The following is a 24,853-nucleotide window of genomic DNA, read 5'->3' as shown; positions in this document are numbered from 1 at the left end:
ACACACACACACACACACACACACACACACACACACACACACACACAGTCCCAGGCCAGTAAGAGTAGTAAGGAATTCTCCCTTAGCAGTCCCAACACCAGATCCCACTAAGCTATCCTGTCCCTAGGACCCTTCTTGTCCACTAGGTGGTAGCAGAGTGTCCTGTGGCTCCAGAGGACTTTGGCCACACCAGCAACCTTGGCATGCTGAAATCTGCTAGGTGAAGGTGAGGCTGGCCACTAGCACCTGAGCGCCACCATGGAAAGGGACCTGTGAAAAGGGCCATTCAGACATTCCCATCTCTCCCATTCCTAGAGGAAGGGATCTGGGGGAGGAAAACTGAAAGCTGCCCAGGGACACTCCTCAGGGAGGGTAAGAGCTGGCTTTGGGAGCCTGCCATATTTTCTGGACGCTTTAGGTGGGTACAGCCATGGCCTTGGCATTGTAAATCGCAATCAAGCAAAGACATCTAAGGAGGAAATACTACCTGCTCCAGTGCTCAGCCTTGGCCTGGGTCCTGAAATCTTAATGGAATTGAGTTTTTCTTTCTTTCTTTCTTTCTGTCTTTTTTTTTTTTTTTTTTTTTTTTTTTTTTTGCATAGCACTGTAAATTCCTGGTGTCTACCTAATCTCCTGGTCACGTTATTCAAGGGACATTAAATGGAGGAGGATGGGAAAGCCACTCATTAAAATAAAGCCAGGATAAAAAGCACCTCGGGAATGTCTCTCGGCTGCCACCATTCTCCTGTCCTTTCCCCTCAGCCATGTGCTACCTGCTCTTCTGGCTTCCCAGGTGAAAAGTTCTTAGGTTTGTCCACTCAGCTTTGGTTTGACTAGCCTGGACTGTCATATTCCAGGCTGGATGGGACCTTCTCCAGTCAGCAACAGTCTCTCCTGCTGCGGCTCCTCCTTGGAGCACTGCGGCCCTCACTCTTCCCACAGTCCACCCCTGCGCCACTGGGCCCGGCCTTCTCCTGCAGGGCACCCTAGCCCACAGGTCAGCTGGAGGCTCTGTGCCGTGAGCTGATGTCTGGTTTGGGACTGTTATCTTCCAGGACACTGAGCTGAGGCTGATGGCTGACTAAGCACGTGCTGGGAGTGCTCCCAAACTCCTACACCGTGCCAATAACAATGTGCCGGCCTCACGAGGGCCGCAAAGTGCTCAGAAGCACAAGGCCTCGGACGAGTGAGGTTATTAACACTGATGGTGATGGTGATGGTGATGATGATAATGGCTACTGCTAACATGGTGGCCCTGGAGAAGACTTCATGGAACTGTCATCATTTCTGTTTGTAGGGGTGGGGTATTGCTATGCTGCCCAGGCTGGCCTTGAATACTGCCTGCTCTCTACTGACCATCTTCTACCTGCCTGGCACTTCACAATGGCGCTGCTCTGGCACCATGCCCGGGCCCCTTGCTGCCTGTTCTGCTGGGATTCTGAAGCAGAGATGGTGACTCCCAGGCCTCCTGGCTTGAGCTGGCACACCAAGCTGGTCCTTCCTGAAGCCCCTTCCCGGGGGACCTGGGCAAGGTGTCTGGATCTGGGAACTCTAAGCATCTTGTTACCCCTGTCTGACTCCTGAAGAAAACATCCATTAACCCCACTAACCGCTGGGCGTGTGCCCACACCTGCCTCACGTCAAAAGGGCATTGAGGATATTCTTCCCACCCGGCTTTCTCTACCTTTCAACTCTGGATTCACCTTCTCTTCCAGGAAGCCTTCCCGGATCATCTGGCCCATTGCTATGCTACCCCAGAATTCGTTGTCTGGACTAGCCTCCATGGCTTAAATCGGCAATGTCCCCAGAGGCCTGTGCTGAAGTTATGGTCCCCAGTCTGTGGCAGAAGCTTAAGGAGATGAAGGCTGTGGGAGGTCACTGGGATACATATGGGGACCTTAGCCCCCTTTTGTCTCCAGCTCCCATGAGGTGGGCAGTTTCACTCAGCTGTGTCCTCTGAACCATGATGTCATGCGCTACCACACTCCCAAAGTGAGAGGTCCACCCCCAGGGATGGGAAGCCTCTGAACCACAGACTAAGAGAAAACTCTCTTCCTTATGAGATGGTTATCCCAGGCATTTTGTCATAATGCACCCCACCACTCCCCTGTACTCGCCATCTCTAGGGTTAGCAGAGCCTTGTGGGTGGGAAGGAAGCGGGCGGGTGGTGATGGTGCCTCACAGAGGCGCAGGGAGGGTGAACATAGGAAACCCTGACATCGTGCTTCATTCTGCCCCCTGGTGGCCAAGTGATTGAAACACCTCTCCCTAGTGACAGAGCACATAGTGACAAGTGCCTGGCCAGGAAGCAGAGGCCAGAGGTGGGCAGTCAGCTTTGTGGGCACAGCTGCTAGTCCTTAGAAAGACCAGGCATTGCTAGAATCCAGCTCCTTGGGCTCAGAACCCAGTGCTCTTCTCAGGTATGGCTCCTAGACCTTGGAGTTGAAATGCCAGCTCTTCTTTAGTGGACTGGGAACACCACGCCCTGTGCCGTGTTCTTTCCTGATCCCTAGGGTCCACCTTCCCACAGCCTTGGTGTATTGCAGGGCTGTGCAGAGCCAGGAGGGATTCCCACGGCCTGTGCCCCACAGGCTGGAATGAGCAGTCAAGCAGCCATGTGGAGGCACACCCCCTGCCGTATGTGCAGAAAACATTCATTAAGCATTTTAGAGAACAATGGCAGAGAGAAAAACACTCATTAGAAGCAGAAATGCTTTGCAAAGAAGCCAGCAGTCTGCTGGGAAGCATGGCCAGGAATGGGGCTCATTCTCAGGGAGAGTTGTGCTCACAGGGATAGACCATGGAGGCCAAGGAGCCTGAGGCCTGACGGCCCGGATGGGGAGACCTCTCTGTGTGGCTCTCTCAGCCCTTGGCGCTGTCCTGGCCCTATCCAGGCTCGGTCCTGGAAGCTGCAGGACAGCCCTGTCAGACAGTGGGAGGAGAGGCAGGAAGATCATTGCTCTACCCCACACCAGACTTGTGTGTGGCCTGGCCTGGCCTTGTTCTCTGTGGACCTCAGCGACTCACCTATAGTGACTGAGCTCCCTAGAGCAGGGCCCTGCTGGCGTGACACAGAGGCTGAGGGTGTGAGCAGAGGCAGTGTGTGGCACCTGGAGAGGTGGCCTCTCGCAGCTCACCTGTGATCTCAGGCTCTGGACAGCCTCGCATGCTGCCATGGGCACATACAACCCCACCATGAAGCACCTCAGGGATGCCCAGGGTCTCGCACAGCACTGGCACCCACCAGGCAGGTAATGGCCTTATGCTCCCATGAGCCAGCCAGGTTTCAGGGCCCTACATTCTAGGGCTTGCTCACTTGTGTCTTGGGTTAGTCTATAGTAGACTCTTCACCAGCAATGAAGAAGGGGGAATACGATGCACACAAATGGACAGAGAGCAGCAGCCACCCCCAAAGAAAGCCAGATGGGTCAAAAATTCTAACTCCACATTCATCGGTTTCACCTTCTGAGTCTTGTCTCTGACCCCGTGTTCTTGGCCACTGGACTTCGGCAGCGTTTGTTCAGTTAAGCCGTGGCCTTTAGGACGTGTTGGCTCTTTCCCAGCCATGGCTAAGGCTCTGTGCTTGGCACTGAGGAGGACAGGCGGGGAGTTCCTCTGCTGGGGAGCTACCACTATGGGTAAAGAAACCTCAGTGGATTTCTTTGTGTGCAGAGAAGAGGCCCCTGCTGTGCTGAGTAGCTTGGAGGTGGCCCCCACTGGAAGATGTCAGAAGAATGGAAATGGGCCATAGTCCGTGGGCAGGAACTGGTACTGAGCTGAAGCCATGGTAGGCAGAGGTGGGGTTATCCCTTGAGGAAGTTTCTTTATCCAGAGGCCCTCCCACTGCACCCTTCCTGCACCCAGCCTTTCTAGAAGGCTGTCTTGCTCCAGCCATTTTGCTCAGCAGACAGTGGGCTGTATCCTCCTGGCCAGCCTAGACCTCTTCCTCTTCACTCCCTCAAGGCCTGGCTGCCACCCTGTTAGGTGGATTCCTTTGTCGGCTCCCATGGGGCACTGCTCTGACATCTTCATGCCCACCAACCCCTTCCCATGGATCTTGGTGCTGGAGACAAACCTGGTCCAGATTACACTTGTGCTAGTGTCTCACCACATCTTCTTAAACAGCCAAAGAAATTAAGCCTGAGCATGCTGTCACTGCCCTGGTGTTGTAGCGTTAGAACAAATTGCCGTGAGCAGCACCAGCTACTGTTGGAGCTCAGAGTGGGCAGGGCATGCCTTGCACTAATTGCCTTGGCTTAAGCTCCCCAACTTCTTGTGGCTCAGCCTGGCTGGGGGTGAGGACCTCACTGCACCTCACCCAGCCCAGGGATTCCACCAATGCCTTCATCTGGGCACAGCCCTGTGCACTTACCGATCACACAGTAGGAGCAAGAGCTGTGTGTGGGACCCAGGGGTGAGGGATGGGGGTGACAGTCCTTCCTGGCACAGGATGGCAAAACGAAGATGCCCCCGAGCAGCCAAGTTGATCCTGCCACACTGGCCTTCGGTGTGAGATGGGTAGGGGAATCCACCTTCCTGTTAGCTGGAGGGTGATCAGCTAGCCACAAGCACATGAACTACCCCAGGCATGTCTTCAACAGCCAGTGGCTAGGGCACAGAAGCAGGGAGGGGGAGTGGGCAGAGGACAGGGCCTTTCCCTCTTGCTGCAGGGGTATCTGGAAGCACCAGAATGCATCTGAGGAGATGGGAGCTCAGATCTCATGCTGACCAAAGGTGTCTGCTTCCAGCAGAGGAGGGTTAATGGCATTAAAAAGCCACAAGAGTGTGATGAGCTGAGAGGAGACAGGCGAAGGGCAGGTGTGGAAGAGGAGGCCCTCCTCAGGGAGAGGGCGCCAGCAGAAAGGCAGCCAAGTAGGGAGCTGATCTGTTAGGAGTCCCAGCCTGTTTTGGCTCAGAGGATGTGGCAAAGATGCATTCTAAAGAGGGACACAGATGATGCCAAAAGGAAAAGTCATCACAACTAGGGACAGGAGGCTGGAGACCTAGGAAGACATTTCTGAAAGCAGCAGGGTGCTTGGGACAAAGTTTCTGGAGCATGTGACCCAGGGAACCACTAGCCAGGCTGGAATGCTGCCCTCAGGGCAGAGCCCCCACACTCTGCTGCCACTTTGCTAGTGAGAAAACTCTCACTTGATGCCTTTATTTTTAAGGTGACTTCTATTAACCAAGGTAGCACTCCACGGCCATGTAAGACGCCATGAAAATGACACAGCTCTGAGAAATCAGAAAAGCGGACACTCCTGCACCAGCCTCCAAGGGATGCTGAGACGGGACAACTGACATGGGACAACTGACAGCGGAGTCTGGTGTGAGGGAAGCGTCAACTTTGTAGATATCGGTCTTTCGGTTGGTCACGCGTTAATGACTGTGCTGAGCCATAGGCAGTTATTTCCGAGAACTGGGGGAGAACAGAAGTGCTGGTGGCTACAGCTGGGACACCAGGGTGGGTAGGGCCCTGACAAGGCTGAGCCTGGGTCCCCTGTCCAGACATCTCCAAGCCATGTGGACACCTCCCGGACTACCTTCCCTGGAAGCAGTGGCCTCACTGTACCTGGGTGTTCTTTGAGGCTCCTTTCTTTCTGCACACACAGGATGATGCTTGATGCTTGATTCCCTCCCGTCAGTTTCCTCCCAACCAGGCTCCTCAGGTCCCTCAGGCCAACAACCGTCATGTGCTTGCCAGTTTGAACAGAAGTGAGCACAGATAGTGGAACCACAGCAATGAGGCCCCCAGGCAGCAGTAGGACAAAAGTGTATACAAGGGGATTGGTGACAGGGCCACTGCAGGGTGCATCAAGAGAATTTGTATAGCAGACAGAGTGGAAAGATCCCCGTCGTCCCTTCACGGCCGCACCCTCTCCCAAGCTTCTTCTAGTAAAATGCTAGATGGCCTCTGTTTAGAGCACTGGGCTAGCACCGCGGACAGAGGCTGCCTAGCTACACTGCAGACAGCGCTGTTTATCCAGCACCACGGACAGACGCTGGCCATCAGCACCACGGACAGAGGCTGCCTAGCTACACCGCGGACATAGCTGTTTATCCAGCACCACGGACAGACGCTGGCTACACTGCAGACAGCGCTGTTTATCCAGCACCACAGAGGCTGTTTGGCAAGCACCATGGAGAGAGGCCGCCCAGCTACACCGCAGACAGAGCTGTTTGTTCACCCATAACCACAGCCAGAGACTGTCTACCCAGAGCCATGGGCACAGCCTCCCCTCCACAAGCTCGGCAGATGCTCCAGCACCACCTTCTTCCCTAAGACAGGCATCACAAATCAATCACAGAGCTCCTTCCCAAGGACACCCAAAGACCTACTCCTCCCCAGCAGGCACCCCCGTCAATCCTAGAACACCCTCCCCCCTGAAGCCTGTTTCCCACATGTACCTTCTGCTTAACTGAGAGATCAAACGAGTGAATGGCTGTTAGCCAACAGGAATTTCATAGTGAGGGTCAGGACACTCAGCCTTTGTTTTCATCTGCATCAAAAGGCAGACAGGGGCTCTGGCACCCTAAAGCATGTACTTTCTTCCCTCAGACAAGCAAGGTGTACCCCAGCTCCCCCCTCCTTCCTGGAGCCTCATAACCAGATCCGTCAGCAAACCAGCCTTAGCACACACCACTGAAAACTAGGAAAGCGCACCAGGGCTCTCAGCCCAAACTTGCTGTCACACGCGGGAGCCCCACGCCCTCTCGGTGCCCTCCACGAACCCTTCCCGAGCACTGGAAATGCAAGAAGAATCCAGTCCCAGCCACCTACCTGAAGGAGCCAGTAGCACCTCCGGTGGAAAGTGGGGATGATGGAGGAATGGACATAGCAGCCGTACAAACACTAGGGAGAGAGGAAAAACGAGAGTTCAGTTGGAAAGAGGGAAGGAAGGAAGGAAGGAAGGAAGACAGGGTAACAGAGAGGAGCAAGAAGGGCCACACCAATGTTGGCAGGCCTGGGGAGACTGAGGGATGGGGGGGACTCCAGGAATATAGGGTCTAAGATGGACTGTGGGACATGCCAGTGGGATGCAGGCAGCTGGCACTGTGCCCTGTGGCGGACTAGAGACACCAGAGAACTCAGAACTGCCAGGCAGAATTCAGGGGCTGAAGGGTGAGATCCTTGGTATATGGGAAGGAGTGGGGATTGCCATGTGGATTAAAACAGCACTTCACTCGCATGCGTGAGCGCTCGCACACATACACACACACACACACACACACACACACACACACACACACACACGCTGCCCCAGGGTATAAGTCCAGTGTTAATGGGAACAAGGCTGGGTTTCAGCAGGGCGCATCAATTAGAGGTGGGGATGCCACTGCTTTGCACCCTACTTTTATCTTTGAGCAAGGGTCAGTTAGTTTGTTCCTGTGTTTGCCTTCTTGCTTATTCTATTCACTGCAGAGAGATTTGGTTGGAGAATGGAGGGTGGGGTCACTCGGGCTCAGGGCTGAGCTGGGGGGGTCAGTTTCTCAGGCGCTTATCCCTTGGGTCACCCAGGAGGAGTTGACTGGTGTATGGGCTGCACGGCAGCCCCCGTTTTTGGGTGGGAGGCAGCTGATACACATACAGAGCTTGGCTCTCAAGGGGTGATCCTGCTGGTGAGATGGCAAGGGACCCGAGGTGACCTGTCAATTAGGACCCCATGGAAGTCTGCAAAAATGTCCAGCCACAGACAGCTCACCAACTTGGCAAGGGCTGTCTCTGGGTGCTGAGTGATGGGTTCCACCTCAGAGGCCTTTGCTTTTGGCCTCCAATCCCAATAGAATGAACTTCCCTTTTGTCATCCTCAGAGTTCCCTTGGCTGGTCAAGGTACAGTCCAGCAAGGGTGGAGCAGAGAGAGAAGGAAGTGCTCCCAGGACAAGAAGGGACTGTCTCTATCTCCCCGACAGCAGCACTCCAGAGAGGAATGGCAGGCAGCTTCCCCTTGGAGCTTCAGTCATTTTTTCATACCCCCCAGAAAGACCAAGTATAATCTGGCTTGACTCAGAGTCCATTTGAGCTCAGCCTGTCTGATTAGCAGAGTTGAAAGAGAAATCATTTTGGACTCTGGGATTCAGGCTGCAAGAAAATCAGATTTCCAATATGTTAGAACTTTTACAGATCGCTGTCAGCTGGGATTTAAGCCCCGTACAAACCAAACAAACAAAGCGGAAATTAATTTAAGCGGTTCCCTTGCAGTTCTTGCCCACAAAATGTATTTATTATTAAGAAGGCAATATTCTTCCCCGACTTTCATGGTTTACAAGATGCTATGTTTTGGTTTTGTGATTGGGATTTTTTTTTTTTTTTTGATCACCCATTTCTTGCAAGGTTGATTCTTGTTTGATTTTTTTTTTTTTTTTTTTTTTTCTGGAAGTGTTCGGTTAGGGATGAAACAAGCAGCTGCCTGTGGCTCTCTGTGATCTCTTTCCCTCATGGGAGCCTTGTTTCTCATGGGCAGTTTCTTTGTTTTTGATGGTTGTTTTTTCAACCATCCATGCCTCCCTCCACTTTGTCATGAGCCAAGTAGAGGGAGACATGGATGGTTGAGAAAATTGTCCCTGTCCCTTTGAAACGAAAGGTTTCTGTCGGTGTCTTATCGCTGTTTTTTGCTCTTCAGACTCGAACAAGGCTGGCTTCTGGCATCTTTTCCCTTTTCAGCACCTTCCTATTTGTAGATCTCTGGGCTTCTCGAAGCCCATATTTAGACTGTAAGTCTGCCAAACACCTGATCTACCCAGACTGTGAAAGTAGAAAAGAGGTGAGCAGGCACAGCCTCTCAGGCATCCCAGACCCTATTGCCAACAACTCATCTACCCAGAACTGCCTGGCATCACTGGAGAAGCAAAGTGGAGTTCAAAAGAGAAATGGATGCATTTCTATCAGGGCTCATGATTTAAACTGGAGGAACCCCCGGGGCCTGCCTCAGAGCCACAAGACTATTTTCAGATGTTCCTCTAATTACCACCATGATAACACGTCTCTTGCCTCATCAGCAGAGAAGTGTGAGGTTAGATATAAGGGTGAGCAGGAGCGCAGCATTGCTCAGGAGAAGCCAGGAGACCCAGCGCATGGGCCTCCACAGCACCCCCATGGCTATCTTACTGTCTATCTTTCTGATCAGGATCTTTGAGACAAGAAATGCAATAAGGCTTCTGGGTGAAGTTGAGCAACCCCTTTCCTATCCAGGATACAGGGTACCTGAAGCCTGATGTGGGCAAGGAAGGGGGAGAGTAAATATTTCTTTTTCATTTGTGGTACCCAGCAGGATTGAGTACTTCAACCCACCCGAGATGAGAGCCTGGGAGTGGCGTGATGTGTTACTGCTCGAATTTTAAGAGAGACATGCTCATGTTGAGTGATGGGTTCCTGTCCTCATGTGGGAAGGGGCAGGAATGTGTGCATAGGAATGTGTTCCTGGCACGAGAGTCACTGTAAAGGGGCAGGCAGGGACGTGGCTGATGGGTGGGGAAGGAGACCTGACTTGGATACCCCACCACTCACCGGCTCGGAGGTGCCTCATCATTCCAGGCTTGAAAATGGCTATCATTCTAATGATTTCTCTCAGTGTGGCCGTGAGTGATGAGAGCTAACACAACAATGGGATGCTAGTGTCAGTCTCTGAGCCCAGCATATCTGCAAACATGCCAAAGCTCTTATCAGAGACACCAGAGGAGTCTGGGAAGCCAGAAGAATGAGTTGGGCCAGCTGAGGCAAGAGATGAGTAAGACAGCATCAATAGCAGAATCCAGGATGGAGGATGAGGCGAGGCAGTGCTTGAGGAGCTATGAAGACTGATGGATGGAGTGACGACTGCACTGAGCTGGGTAATGTTCAGACCCCCGGAGGTGACAGCCAGGAGGGGGTGTTGCACCTGACCTAGGAGCAGTGAGAAGGTAAGGACTGTGATGGCCACATTTGTATCTTGGAACCTCATTGGTAACAGTGTAGCCAGGGGAGAGGTGCAAAAAGCAGCAAGGGCCCAAGGGTAGGTCTGGAAAAAGCAGGGGTAGGTAGGGCTAGGAGGTTGCCATCACCAGTGAGAAATGGACACATGTGCAAGCAGTGAGGCCGACATCCAGGCTCCAGGGGGCAAGGGGTTACAGGATGTCCCATGCTCTGGGACAGCAGCTCCTGGGTGCTGCTGGGTGAGGAGAGTTGGTTCTCGCTTTCTGCTTGTGGATGCTGGGGAGCCCACGGGCACCCCCTCAGGGAAGTGTGTGGGATGCAGGGCTGTGTGGCTGTTAGCAGTGTTCAGGATGGGCTGAATACTCAGGACCTTTGACGGGAGGACACAGCTGGCGCCACAAGCCCTGCTGCCCCCCCCCCCCCCGTGTGTCCCCTTCTCCCTGTTACCACACAAGCCCAGGCCACCTGCTGCCCTTCCCCACCTCTCTCGCTCCCCACAGCCTGTCCTCATCTGGTTTTCCCATTCTTTTCACTGATCTCCAAGTGATGCTATCATTGCCAAGCTGATTGGGGATTAATTGTGTAACATTTCACAAGGCAACATATCAATCCATCCGTTCACCTGCTCAGCTAAAAGCAATCAACTTCGCCCACAATGATTTGTGCTGTGCAAACTCCACGCTTGTTTCATCAGGCTTCAGGGCTTCCCCCGGGCCTTCCCAGGTGGAGCTTTCCATTTAGGGCTGGGATGTGGTTGGAAGGAAGTCTCTACCAGGTCTGTGCACGTGTGCGTGCATGAATGTGTGTGTGTCCATGCGGGTGTGTATATGTGTGAATGTGTGTGTATATATATGTATATGTCAGTGTGTGTGTGACTGGGTGTGAGTGTGTGGTTGTATATGAGTGTGTGCGTATATGTAAATTTGTGAGCATGTGTGTATGTGTGTGTGAATGGGTATGAGTGTATGAATATGTATATACATCCAAGTGGTTGAGTGTGTTGTGGCCTCCTTGCTTCTGCGCACATAAACCCAGATTCAGGAAGACAAATACTGCAATTCTCCCTCATATTAGGATCTCATTGTTGGATTTTTATGTGCATATTTATATGGGACTGAGTAGGCACAGAGGCCAGGAACCTGGAAAGGGGCCACGAGCAGAGAATAAAGAGGCTTTAAGAGAACGCTGTATCACAGAACACGTTTGATACAGAAATGAAAGGGGAAGGTCTGGGTGGAAGGGTAAAATTAGGGACAGAGGCTGGACATCAGGGAGAGGAGCAGGTGGGGGTAGGGCTCAGCCAAGACTAAGTGTGTGTGAAAATACCCCAAGGAAACCTGTTGCTCTGAATGATAATTACAAAAGAGGTGTGTGTGTGTGTGTGTGTGTGTGTGTGTGTGTGTGTAGACACAGAGAGAGAGACAGATGGAAAGACAGACAGAGAGAGAGGAAGAAAGAAAGGGAGAGGAGACAGTAGACCAGTAGACAGCTAGCTACCCCCCGGAAGGCCACCCCTCAGCAGAGGCCGCCCTCAGAGGAGCCACATTTGGGAGTTAAGGTCCAGCAGCCTCCCTCTAAGACACCTGGGCATTGGAGCCTCCTGTTATGTGACACCGCTGTTTTTATTTTTTAGTAAAGATGGAGTAATGGAGGAACCAACAGCAAAGACCAGCGGCTTCAGAGAAAGTGTGTCATCTGGAGCAATGGGTGCACTGGGGTGCAGGCTCCACGCTGCCTCGGCTGAAGGTGAAGGCGGTGCTCGCCCCATTGGTTAGGCTGCCTCGGCTGAAGGTGAAGGCGGTGCTCGCCCCATTGGTTAGGATGCCGGGGTAGGCGAGAAGCTGCGGGAGCCTTCCTCTGGCTCTCTTTCTACCCTCCCCACTAATGCCCCTGCTCTCTCTCCCTGAGAGAACAGTGACTGGCAGGGCCCAGCTGGTGTTGGCATCCCTGGTGCAGGCCTGCTCTTGCTGGGGCGTCTCTGAGGCAAGCTGCCTTCTGTTACCTCAGCCTCTGCAGGAACCCTTTCCACCCCAGCTACCCAGCAGAGTCCCTGGACGGAGGGGTTCCTGCTCTCTGTGGGGCTAGAAGAAGCGTGAAGTTTTTCCCCAAGGGAAAGGCACATACCCTTGTTGTTGTGGGTTCACGTTCTACCCTTTTGCCTCTCACAGGGGCTGGCAAACTTTCCGTCCAGGGCCAGGTCTGGATAGTAAGGATTTTTAGCTGTTTTTAGCTTTTGTGAGTCAGACCACTAGTATTTCTACTTAGTTCTTCCCTGTGGGGCCAAAGCAGCCTTAGGGGACAGGCCTATGAATGGATATGGCTTGTGCTAATGAGATGTTGAAATGTGAGTTTTATGTGATTTTTCACATATAATAAGTGTTATTGTTTCTTTCAATTAAAAACAAAACTGTTGACAATGTAAAATGCACAGTTGGCTCTCAGGCTATCTAAAGACAAGGGCTAAGCTAGACGTGGCCTGTCAGCCAGAAATTGCCAAGCCCCAACCCATCAGATAGGGAAACACAGGCATTACATGGTCCTTCAAAAAAAACGTCCCCTACATGTAGCAGGTACTCTGCAGTCCCCCTCAATTCTCATACACCGTGATTGTCTATCTAAGCAAGGCTAGGAAGGGGCCACAGCAGCACGGGCTCACAGAAGCCGCAAATGAATATTTAACAAAGTAGATATGAAGGTTGGACATGTGTTTGAGTTGCACGTGGTTTAGTTTCTTTTCTGCCCCTGGGTGTGAGTACACGTGGCCCTCCTCCCTTGGCAGGAGCCTTGACTTCCCTGGAAGAGCACCCCTCACACTGCTTTCTGAGACCCGCCTCTCGCAGGGAGGCAGGAGACAGGGAGCGCCATGTCCTCAAAGCTCCAGTTTGCTACCGGCTTTCCTTTCCTGGAAAGTGTGAGCCACAGACAAGTTGTGGTACACAGCACACCCGACGTGGAGAAGTCTGGGCATTAGGCGCGAGGGCATGGGGAGTCGAGACACCTGAAGGCCGGAGTCTGCTCTTCATAGGCCAGCAGGAAGGGTTCCTGGAGCCTCCTGCACCTGCCCAGAAGAACCTGCCCAGCCCTGAGGCATCCAGATCTCTATAGAGAGGCGCTATTCAACTCGGCCGCCTTCAGGGTGGCTATGCAAACCCTTTACATGAAGCAAAACCAACGACTCAGATCTTCAGTCACAACAGTGCTACAAGGTGCTTTCCTTAGCTTCGCCTGTGCGGACGGGCTTGGATTCACCCAGAAACCTATCTCTGGGCACATCTGTAAGGGGGGTTCTAGAAGGTTAATTTGGGCGGAAAGACCACTTTGAATGGGGCCCACACCATCCCACAGGCTGAGATCCCAGACTGGCAGAAAGGAGAGAGTGAGCTGAGCGCGCGTTCAGTGGTCTCTGCGTCCTGTGGACACAATGTCACCAGCTGCTCCATGCCTCCCCAACACTGCAGGTCATGCATTCCTGTCACAGCAGGCCATGCCTCCCTCCCCGTCCAGCAGGTCAGGCCTCCCTCCCTGTCACAGCAGGTCATGCATTCCCGTCCAGCAGGTCAGGCCTCCCTCCCCATCCAGCAGGCCAGGCCTCCCTCCCCATCCAGCAGGCCAGGCCTCCCTCCCCGTCCAGCAGGCCAGGCCTCCTGGCCCCTCTTTAAGCTGCTTTCCTTGGATATTTAGTCACAGCAGTAGGAAAAGTCACGAATAGGCCAAGACCTTGGGGGCAGAATTCTAAGCACCGAGTATGGAGAATTTGGGCTTTAGGATTGAATACGCAGGGAACTGAAACGCCTCAACGCCCAAGTCCATCATTCTCCCAAGGCCAGCAGGACACAAACAGTGAAGGTTCCCAGAGCCTCCTGAACCTGCCACAGAAGGGCTTGCTCCTTAAAGCTAGTTCTAAAGCAGGGATAATACCTGCTGTGTCCCCAGACCAGGGCCTGCGCCAGCAAATCTCATCTGTAATCCTCTGGCAAGGAGAGGGCACCTCCACCTCCTCTGTGGATAGCTCAGCTGAGATCACAGCAGTCAGGCCGCCTGCCAGGGCTGGGACCTGGCTGCAGCTGCTGCAGCAGCCTCCTCACTGCTCAGTGGCATGGCGGGAGCTCTGCGAGGCTCCCCTCTATCCTGCGTGGGGGTGCTGTGGAGGGGACAGTAACTGTCTCCATAAAGATAAACAGTCTCAGTGTAACTAGTTTAATTCTCTCACTTGTAACTGATGTGTACATGACCAAGACCAATGGGCTTAAAATGTGCCCCAGTGGAGAGGTTATGGGAGAGAAGAGATGGCAGGCGGGGAGAGAACCCTCAGGAAGACACCAGCTTAATCCTGTTGAACTAAGGGGGAGGTGATGGGCAGGTCAGAGTTTATCTGCACCCTCCCAGGAGGGCACTCTGAGGAAGCAGACTTGGGCTCAGATGAACATGGAAAGGAAAGATGACCTCAGGGAGATTTTTTTTTCTGTTATCTTCTCCAGAACCCCAGCCTCCCATGTCTCCTAAGTTCCTGGCAGGGAGTGAGCCCCAGTAAAGGAGAGAGCCCAAGGCCAATTGACAAGTTCTCAGAGTGGATGAGATGTGGCCCTTCCATGCTGAAGGTCAGCAAAGACCCTGGAGAGGAAGGGCCATCTGTGTTGTGATAAGAAGGGTGAATCGGAGGTGGCCTTGCAGGTGACAGAGGGGAGGGACCAGGCTGGGCAGACAGCAGTGGCCCTGGACAGGCAGGGATGCCAGAGGCCTTCCTGGGTTTCTTCTCCAAGTACTATGCTTGAGAGCTCAGGGGCAGAGTCCATGTTTCAGACTGTCCCATGGAAGCCACCATTAAGATCCAGGACCAATGTGTGGACAGATAACCTCGTGTGCAGAGCCAACACCCACAGTTTCTACCCCTCTTCACTGGTCCAGCCTCTCAGTTGATCTCTCGGTTGACTGTGGGCAGCTCTGAGGACTGAAGGTCCAAGTGTGGGTCTCCCCCTCTGCCTTGCCGCATCTCCCCAGTTTTCACCCCTGCTGCATCTGGGCAGTCTTTATGTGGCAGAGGGTGAGAACTCCCAGAGTCTAGCTGGGACCAAAGCTTTGGGAGAGTCTTTCTTGCTTCTAGACATGGGGTGACAGCACCAAGGAGGGACTTGACCTCCATGGGTAGTGACCATAACCCCAGGGATGTTGGGGGGGGAGGGCAGGAGGGTTCTCCTAAGGCCTGTAGGGAGGCCAGCTACAGTCAGGCTGAGGAACAAGAGAGGTGCTGATGTCTGCCAGGTACAAAGGTACAGAGGCTCCAGGGTGGGGTCAAGGACAGTCTTTTCCTGCTGAAGATTTGGCCTATTAGGAAAAGATACCTCCCAAACAGCAGTTTTCCAGCATCTTCTAGATCCCCTATAGTCACATTAGCTACATTCCACAGCCCAGAAAAAAGGGAAGAATGTAACCTAAAAGCTGAGACTGATCCATGGTGCCTCAGGAAGGGCCCATGTGGGACAAATGGATAGTGGTACGAGGGTTCTCTAACTACACAGAGGCATCTTCCAGGGCGCCCAACACTGAGACAGGTTCAATGACTTTTCTACGACCTCTCAGGGACCTGATGGAGCTCTGAAACCTGTGTGTCTTCTTCCTTGTGCCACTCCGTCGCTTCTCACTGCTGCCACAGGCAAGAAGTCAATTCGGGTCTTCTGCAGGACCTGCCTTTGTCACATGCAGAAGCGGCGGAGTCCGTGGGGTGGCTCCTAGGACTGTCCTCGCTGAGGGATTTGGTTTGTATTAATTTAACATTAGACCAAATAATCCAATTCGAATGCCACTTGCAAGAGTGCCAGGGCCAGGAACTTGTTAAATAGTGAATTGCTTTAAAATGGGTCTGAGCTAAATGGATTGCAGGCTGGCTTGGCCTCCGGGGTGGGGGGAGGGGTGACAGCAGAGATTGGGAACACTAGAACGTCACTGACCAAGGCTCCCGTCCTGCTCCTCTCCCACGACCACCGCAGTGTCCCCACATGGCCCGTGTCCCTGCCACACTAGACGCTGGAGCCAGTCGGCATAAGGCCAGGGAGTGCTCAGTCCTGGCATTCTCTAGTAGCCAAAGCAGATGCCACGTGGCCCAGCAATCCCAGGACCCGTCCCGGAAACAGCCCCTGCACACTGCACTTTCTCTGGGGACTTGTTGATCAAGGAAGTAAAATGTGCTGACATATCATCTTTCCGGGCTCCAAAAGATACCTCCTCCGTCACACAGTGGCTTCTCCTCAACCGGCATCAGGGTGTCTTTTCATGATGTTAATCTGGTCTTTAGGTCAACTCATTGAAAATTGCTGTACTGGGTGCTATAGGGAACCTGGAAAGATGGGGAAGGGTGGCCCCATAGGGACCTTTCTGTAATCTTTGAAAGAAGGGTGCTGAGATTCCCCCCCCCCCCCCACAAGTGTGGCCACTGAGGCCTTCCTTGGATAAGGTCACAGAGATTTCACAGCTGAACTCGGGCTCTGTTCAGATCTGCAAAGCCAGGGAGCTCTGAGACAAGAGATCTGGTCCACATCACAGAGGATGCTGGGGACTGGCTGGCCCAGCTGGGTTGTGAGGCCTGCCAAGGGAGATAAAAGGCTCGGTGGGGCAGCACATGTCCCAAAGCTCTCCTCACCACGGGACGCATGAGAAGGGAAGGAAAAAAGGGGAGCTTTGTCTTTTCCTGGGGCACACCACTCTGAAGAGAGAGGCCTGTTGGCCCCAGTTCACACAAACAGCAAACACTCCAGACCCCTAAATGGGCAGGTTGTCAGGGCAGGGGCAAGCAGAGAAGGCTGAGGAAACTTTAAAGGGTGGGCTCTGCCTGGCAGCGAGCAAGCCCGACCAGTCTCTAGGCAGAGGCTCCTCTTCCACTCCTCGGCTCGAAGTCTCTACCCCATCTCCTCCCCCGACCCCAGTTTCAGCAAGGAGCATAGAGGTGGCCCTGTACCTTGCACTAGGAGAATGGGAACACTGAGTTCTCAAACTAGAGGGTTGCCCGACCTCTCCATAGGATGTTCTAGACACTTCCCTAGCAGGACCCTTCTTGGGAGTGGGAACGAAGGCAAAGTGTGGAGCTAAGGGAAGCAGCTCCGGGAGGGGCCAGCAGGGGGCCAGCTTGACCTGTCTCAGGCTGGCAGGGGCGTAGCAGTTCTGGTTCTGCCGAACCCACCTCCTTCACCTGGCACCCACCCGCCGGACACACTGCGCATGTGCAGAGAAACCATCCCTGCAAAGCGCTGTCAGCCTAAGGACCGCATGAGGAAGAGCGCAATAAAGATTAAATGAAGTTTTAGATCAGAAGGCATAAAAACCATGTTCAAAGATATAAATAAAATCCCTAGAGCTCTGGCTTTATTGTGTTGGGGGGGTGGTTTCCAAGGTTAATAAATTAATGGGCATAAAATAGAGTAATGGTGAAAAACTGATAATAAGGTACATTTGGATGTGCAGTGGGCATGGATTCCAGCTGTGAAGCTCTGGTCAGGGATGGCCAGGCACATCTGTTCTGAGATGATCTTGACCCTGCACTCTGCTCCTGCCACTCCTCCTTCTGGGGTGAAGTCTAGGTTCGCAGCCACCCTCCCGCCCATCCTCTCCCTCTCTGGGGATCCTCAGCCAGGAGCACATGGTTCCTGTCACTCCCAGCGCTGGTCCACTGGAGCCAGGAAGATGCTGGGGACACGTGTTCTGGCATGACAGGGAGGAACACAGCCTTTGCCCCTCCCCCTATGGGTGTACCTGGCCCAGGAGCTGTCCCGTGTGTGTGTGTGTGTGTGTGTGTGTGTGTGTGTGTGTGTGGTCTCATCCAGCCACCTTCCACCACAGGAGTTTGCTCCTCTAGCCAATTTCAATATAGCCTTGCCATTTCTATTACAAATACTTCCAAAGCTACAACACATAAATAATAAATAAATGAAGTGAAGTTTCCTCTTTCTCATCAGAGTGTACTGCTCAGACTCATTTCTTGTAGCCTTGTCGAGCAGTCAGAACTGATGCTGATTGCGCCAGTGGTTTGCACTGATGACGGCTAAGACATCTTCCCTCCCGAGCCTCCTTCCCCGCCTCCCTGGTTGTGAAGCTGTCCTGCCTGCACTAAGTGCCCAGGGTTTTCTCATGAGGACCGTGGATTCCCACAGGCTCTTCTTGGTCTGGCATTCCTCTTGCCAGCATCCCCTGTGGGTTTTGCACCTGGAGACAAAGGAAGAGGAGATGGGGAGCTGCTGTCCAAGGTGCAGCTGTGCTCCCTGGGGCTGGGCCTTCTCTGCGTTTCCAGGGAGCCAGCCCTCTTCCTCCCTCTCCTCCACGCCTAGCCTCTAGAGGGGAGCAGAGGTGAGTAAGGGAATCCCACGTTCTAAGCTCTAAGCGGTCAGCGGCCATTCTAAACGAGGAGGGAGAGCGTCAGTGCTGCCTGGGATTGGCTCCCTCTGCAGGTGGGCCCCGGAACTGCACTGGTAAACACCGGCACACTCCAGGTACCCCGAGGCACACCTTTGCCACACAGCTGCACTCAGGCAGGCGTCTGGGAAGGAATTCTTACTTAAAACAGGTCATGAGGCTTTGTTTGTGAAGAAGGTGGGGGAAATGCCAGACCAGACCGTGGCTATGTTAATGCGAGGCTGGGCTCCCTGCCAAGACATTAAGCAGGAGTCGAGTTCCTCAAACCAGCTTTAATCAGCAGATTTTTAAGGTTAGAATTACTCTCTCCTCTCAAGGCTTGCCAAGGTTAATTCTGGCCTGAGCATGCAGAATTAATGGGCTGGACAGAGGGAATCGACCTCTTCCCCAATTTTTTTTTTTTTTTTTAAGTTCACAAAAACATCTCTACAAAAGGAGAAGGTGGCAGGGCTGGGCCCCCTGGGAGGCAGACACTAGGCACCAGGCAATCCATCTGGGAGCCCACATCAGAAATACACAGAATCAGACTCACGCCAAGTCAGGCGTGCACACATGTGCCGGGATGAGCACCCGGCCTCACCATGGGAGAGTGGTGAGCTCCAGGCCCGTCCCTTCCACAGCCGTGGCCTTCTCCCCCAGCCTCTGCTGACGTAGCTGTCCAGGCGTGGGCATCCCAGCGTGGATGCGGTCTAGCCGGCTGAATGAACGGCAGAAGGTCCTGCATTCCCAGACACAGATCTGATCTTGGCGGCGTGGTGTACAGAGGAAGGGATGGCCCGTGAGAGCTCCCAGCAGAACAGCGTGTGGTTTCGGAACTCCCTGCACACTCCAGGGTAATGCCTGCGGGCCAGGGCAGTGCTCTATCTGGGCCTCCCTCGGGGAGCAGGATGGGCATAGACCCAACCTGGCAGGTTTGTTGGGTGAAAAGACAAAGCGTTTTTAGAGGCTTATACCCAGGTGTCCTTGGTAAACACAGGCTTCCTTAATTTCTCTAGATCACCCACTAGATGACCCATCCTCATCTCTGTAGTCCCCATGGTATCCCCCGGTGGTCCCTGGAGACCCCTGCCTGAGCTGCACGAAGTGGCCTCCTTTGCCTGTGGCCTATTAAAAACCAGTAGACTGCTCAGGGCTACTGGATCCGGCCATGTTGCTGGATGGCTCCTTTCCACCAGCTCAGCCTGGGTTTGAAACTCAGGTCACGTCCTTTCGACCTTGGCTGGGCTCACTACTCCACAGCCAGGAAGTCTGAAGGCAAGGCTGCTTATTCTTCATTGCGCTGTGTAAACTGCAGGCTTCCGATGGCCTCAGCTAAAGAGTGGCCACCCTAGGCCTGACTCGCATATCTTCTCTCCGTCACAGCCCTTCTAGCCCTAGAATGTGGAAGGTCTCTGTCAGGGTGCTCTCAGTTCATTCCCCACCTCTTTCTTTCTCTTCCTCTCTCTTCTCTCTTTCCCCATCTCTCTTTCTTCTATCTTTCTCCCTCCCCATCTTCTTTCTTACCTCTCTCTCCTCTCTTCTCCTTTTCTCCCTCCCTCCCCCTTTTCTTTCTTTCCTCTTTTCTCTCTTTCCTCTCTCTCTCTCTCTCTCTTCTCTTCTCTCTTCCCCCATCTCCCACCCCTCCATCTCCCCTCCTTTCTTTTTTTTTTTTTTTTCAAGACAAGGTTTCTCTATGTAGCCTTGTCTGTCCTAGAACTCACTCTGTATGCCAGGCTGGCTTCAAACTCAAGGAGACCCACCTGCCTCTGCCTCCTGAGTGCTGGGATTAAAGGCGTGCACCAGCAACCTGTTCCCTCTCCTTTTCATGTGGCTCCCTTCCTCTGGAAGTCTGAGCTGTCCCTAGGACTTCGCAGGCAGGGAAGGTCTCTGTATGTTAATGCCCAGACACCCAGTGCAATGCCGAGAAATACTGAATCTGTGGGCACAAAGCTGTAGAGACTGGCTGCCTTGATGCACACATCCATGAGAAATTAGCCTTTCTAGTTAGTGGGCTGTGGGCTGTGGCCCAGAAGCTTTGAGATCCGGGCCACTGTAAGCTGTCAGGCTCACCCTGGCTCTGAAGAGAGGGGAGCACAGACAGAAGTGCTCACCTCCCTCCTGGCCATGCTCGGCTTCTGCACCTGTCATGGGAACCTGGCTGCTGATTGACACCACGTGCTTTGATCAAAGGAGGTGCTGCCACAAAACACTGCTGGGGGTCCTAGCTCCTTAGAGCCTCTCCAGACATCTTTCTTCCCCTCCCCCAACCCCATGGGCAGGGAGGGAACGGAGTCTTACTCCACATGCTTCCATAGAACCCAGCGGTGCTGGTCAAAGGATGGCTCTTTGAAAGTATCTTTTGAAGTTTGCTCAGAAACTGTGGTCCATCCCTCGACAATTAACCGTAGCATTACTAGACAACAGCAGCCGCACAGCCAGGTAGATGCTCCGAAAGGTCGAACCCACATTCACATCACACACACCCACACGGCGCTCTTTGTACAAGGCTCAAACAGCCCACAAGTCCATCCACAGGTGAAATGGTGAACAAGATATGATAGACCCATACAAAGGAATATTATTGATCTGTGAAAAGGAATAAAGGCCATAACAGGGTAATTATAAAGCTGTATACTAGCTGACAGAAGCCGGAAACAATAGTGATAGACTGAGTTGTCTTAGAGACTGTCCTTATTGCTACTACAAAATGTTATGCACAGACATAATACGTAGCCAAGAATGACCTTGAACTCTGGACCTTCGGGCTTCATCACCCAAGTGCTGAGATTATAGTCACATACCACCATACCCCTCTAGGAAAGGCTTATTTGGGGTCACAGTGTGTCGCAGAAGGGAAGGGAGGCGAGGAGGAGTGTGATGGAGCCGGCCACGCTGTGTCTGGAGTTAGGAAGTGGTGCTGGGCTTTGAGAGCTCAAGGCGCACCCCAGAGGTTCATTTCTAGCAGTGAACGCCACCTCCTAACGTTCCCACACACTTGCATAACAGCACAGTTGTGGACACACGGTTCAAACACCGGAGCCAATGAGGAACATTTCAACACGGGTAAATCCTGCAGTCAGAACTCGTAGTACAGGGGAGCGGGAGAGAGAGAGTGGGGACTGGTTGGGGGTGGAGGTTCCTTTTGGGGTGATGAAAATGTTTTGGAACTAAATAAGTGTTTGTATAATGATCCCAAACATGCTGTCACTGAATTATTTGCTTAAAAAAAGGTTAAAATTTGTTGTGTGAATTTCAGCTCAATCGAAACAAAAAGATAGAGGCTCAGAGCCTAAATAGGTGCTGCAGCATGGTGACATCCCCTACCATGAGGGAGTGCCATGCCCAGGAACGAGGTGAGAAGGCCCACCGAGTCCCTTGTCCACTTCTGTGCCTGTGACGTAGAACTTGCTGGGCATCCTGAGGGTCACTGGGGGCTCAGTGAGCAACATGACTGCTGGCCCTCCCGGCCTGGTGTCCTGCCAGCCTTGTAAACTCAGAGTCCGGCGTCAGCCTTGGGGTGAAGCTGTCTCTCTTGTGATCCTTTACATGCACTCTGCCAAGGGCGCGCCTTTCAGCGGGCCCGTGATTCAGTTCGTATGTCTCCATCCTTCCATGGGGATGTTCATTCTGTACTTGCTAATTCCTTACCCACTCACGTGTGCCTTCATGTCTGAGTGTGGGTTGACCTCAGGTCCCCGTCCACACACCAGCTGAGGAGGTTTGGGGGTAAGGACCTCTAGCTGGAACCCAGCTAGGAACCCTGGAGAACGAAGGGCAGGGAGCATAGAGCCTCGCTGGGTCAGCTCGTAGCTGCCATCCTTGGTGGGCCTGGGCTTTGCCTAAGCCCAGTCCAGGTCAGCCTGCCAGGCTTCATGCAAGCTTGCTACAGACAAGACAGCAAGGTGGGCGGGTGGGAGTGTTTCCCTTCCCTTCCTCCCTTTCAAAGCTCTTCAAGGAGCTGTGCCCTTCTGCTCCCTTTAGTCTCCCGACCCTGACGCAAACATGGACTTTTCTGGGAAACTCATTGAACTGATCACCAAATGAGGGAAGGCGAGGGGTCTTTCAGAGCAGGAGCAGCAGAGCTGATGGTCTCTGTAGCCCTAGAGCTGAGCCAAGCCCCTACTTGGTGTCAGTGAAGTCTGCCACCGCCCAGGTGGGGGAGGCCCATTGCTGGCACAGTTAAGCTGGTGTCTGGGTAGCCACAGCCCCACAGATCACTCAGGGTCCTCAGAATCTGCAGTCCGTCGTCCCCCCCCCCCCCCCACAGCTCTGAGCACACCTCCCTGAGAGGTGTAATCTGCAAAGCACAACCGCAAGCAAATGACTCTCCATTGGAGTGGCTGGGATGGGGGCAGGGAGAGTCAGGATGGGCTGGGGGCTGGACGCTTTAATGGTACAAGGCAGGGAGCTTGGTCTCCTGGGACCAGGGACCTGTGAAGAGTGGGAGTGGCTCAGGGGCTCAGCTGGATTGCGCTTCTGGCTACCTGCAGAGCCTACATCCATTAAAGCGGTGGCCTGCCCCCGTCTCTGTAATTACACCTGCGTCTCTGTCGCCAGCATCATGTTTGCTGGCCTCCCTGGGGGAAATAACAGATTGCCCTCCAGCTTCCGGGAAGATGAGCCTCCCGGGGCGGGAGCTTCTTAATGATGGCATGCGGGCACCCTACCCTACCGTTAGTTGCCTTCTCTGGGCTCCCACCCTTGGCCCTGCATTTTCTCTGGCTCTGCAGGCCCAGGCAAGAGAGAAAACAGTATTTTAAAGAGTATATTGCCACACAGGCTGTGTGCGGTACCAATTTTCTGGTCGCATAAAATGGGAGAGGAACAGGCCTCCTGTCACCTGCAACCATGTGGCGGTGCTAAAATACGGCTCGTCGGGGTCCTGATGGTGGCACCAGACCTCATAGGAGCGCTGGCAAAGTGGTGCGGCTCCTGGCCCTGGGCACCCGGGAATTCCATCTCACCTGGACCGTCAGATCTGCTCCCTTTTGCTTATGAGTCATGAGGTGCAGGAGCCCTGGCCTTCCTAAACACCAGGCTACAAGAATCCTGCCTCCCCTCTCTCCGAAGCTGTATGTGGAACCCTGGCCATGCGCGATGCCATCATACTTCCACAGTGACACCACTGTGTCCAGACTCCTTAGAGATTAAAAACATTATTTATGTATATGTGAGTATATCTACGTATATGTATGTACAAATTCATGTGGGTCCCACTGAGGCCAGAAGAGGGCATCAGGGCCCCCGGGGCCACAGTTACAGGCAGTTGTAAGCTGCCTGATGAGGGTCCTGGGAACGGAACCTGGGCTCCCTACAGGAGTGATATGTGCTCTTAATCTCAGAGCCGTGTCTCCAGCACCGGTGAGTTTTAAGGAGGTTCATTTAGAGTATTATTGGGTGTGGCTGCATCTCTGAGAGCACTCCCTAAGGAAGTGTCACTGGGCACCAATTGTTCAGTACCCTTGCTGGCTCTTGGTCCTCACAGCAACCCTGCCAGGAGAGAACTGAGAAGTCAGGTTTTGGATGAAGAGGCTTGGGCTGTGCTTACGTCATGGGGAACTCAGACCTGGCTCACTGTGTGGCATCCTACAAGCTGCACCCCCAGTGGTGGATGAGGCTTCTCCTGAGCCCCACTTCCAGGATGGTGGGGTCAGGACCGGAACCTGACCTATCCCTCCTTCCACTGCAGCAGGGTTTGAAGCCTTCCTCCTGCCTCCCCGCCAACTCACAGTCAAGAAAGCATCCCTCAGGGGCCGCAGGGTTCTGACTCCTGGATCCCATGTCCTGGCACCATTGCCCGACGCCAAGAGAGTCTGTCTGTCTGTCTGCCTCATCCTTCGACTTTCCTACTGCTGACTTCCTTAATGAGTCAGGAACCTCACGCCAGAAAACCTTTACTTGCTCTGTGCACAGCTGCCTGGAGCAACCTCAGCTAAGAAGCAGGTCCCCACCCCACAGGGCCCAGGACGAGGGTCTGCGGTTGAAGCTCTTGAGTCTTTAGCTTCCCAGACTTTGGCTTTTCCCTGGGCTCTGCCTCAGACACTGTGCTTCCTAGAGCTGGCTCCGGCAGCTGCCCTATATCCCCGGGCACCCCTTGACCGGCGCCGTCACAGAACAAGCAGGGCCCAGGATAGCCTGTAGGAAGGGCTCAGGGCAGCCATTTTCACATCAGTGTTGCTAGGACACGGTGCTTGTGAGAGAGGACCTGTGAAAAGGCAGAGCTTGGGAATGAGACGCATACCCTATTCGCCGAGACCTGGATCCTTCCGGTGAGGTGCGGACAACTGCTAGACCCAGGAGACGGCCCTCACCAGATGCTGACTCTGCCAGAGCCTTGGCCCTGGCTTCCCAGCCTCAACCACAGTGTGTGAACCACAGTGAGTGAGTGTGTGTGTGTGTGAGAGAGAGAGAGAGAGAGAGAGAGAGAGAGAGAGAGAGAGAGTCTATGCATGGATGTGGTGTGTGTGTGTCTGTGTGTGCATGTGAGTACATGTGCATGTGAGTGTGTGTGTGTGTCGAGTGCATGTGTGTGAATGTGCACGCATGTGTATGTGTGATGTGTGTGT

At 53.5% G+C, this 24,853-nt stretch overlaps 1 protein-coding gene across 10 annotated transcripts in view; it reads right to left on the bottom strand.

Moving 5' to 3' along the window:
• Window positions 1–24,853, bottom strand: part of Camta1 (calmodulin binding transcription activator 1) — a 791,014-nt gene that overhangs the window by 223,736 nt on the left and 542,425 nt on the right. For all 10 annotated transcript variants that reach the window (XM_055615328.1, XM_055615327.1, XM_055615329.1 and 7 more), the window contains one exon: window positions 6,782–6,853. In XM_055615328.1, the coding sequence (XP_055471303.1) occupies window positions 6,782–6,853 (72 nt within the window). The remainder of the gene's footprint in view (window positions 1–6,781; window positions 6,854–24,853) is intronic.

This window comes from Psammomys obesus, unplaced genomic scaffold (assembly GCF_907164565.1).
Source record: "Psammomys obesus unplaced genomic scaffold, mPsaObe1.curated_primary_1811, whole genome shotgun sequence".
Classification (NCBI taxonomy): Eukaryota; Metazoa; Chordata; class Mammalia; order Rodentia; family Muridae; genus Psammomys; species Psammomys obesus.
Note: the sequence above shows the minus strand (reverse complement) of the source record. Positions and strands in the feature narration are given on the sequence as shown.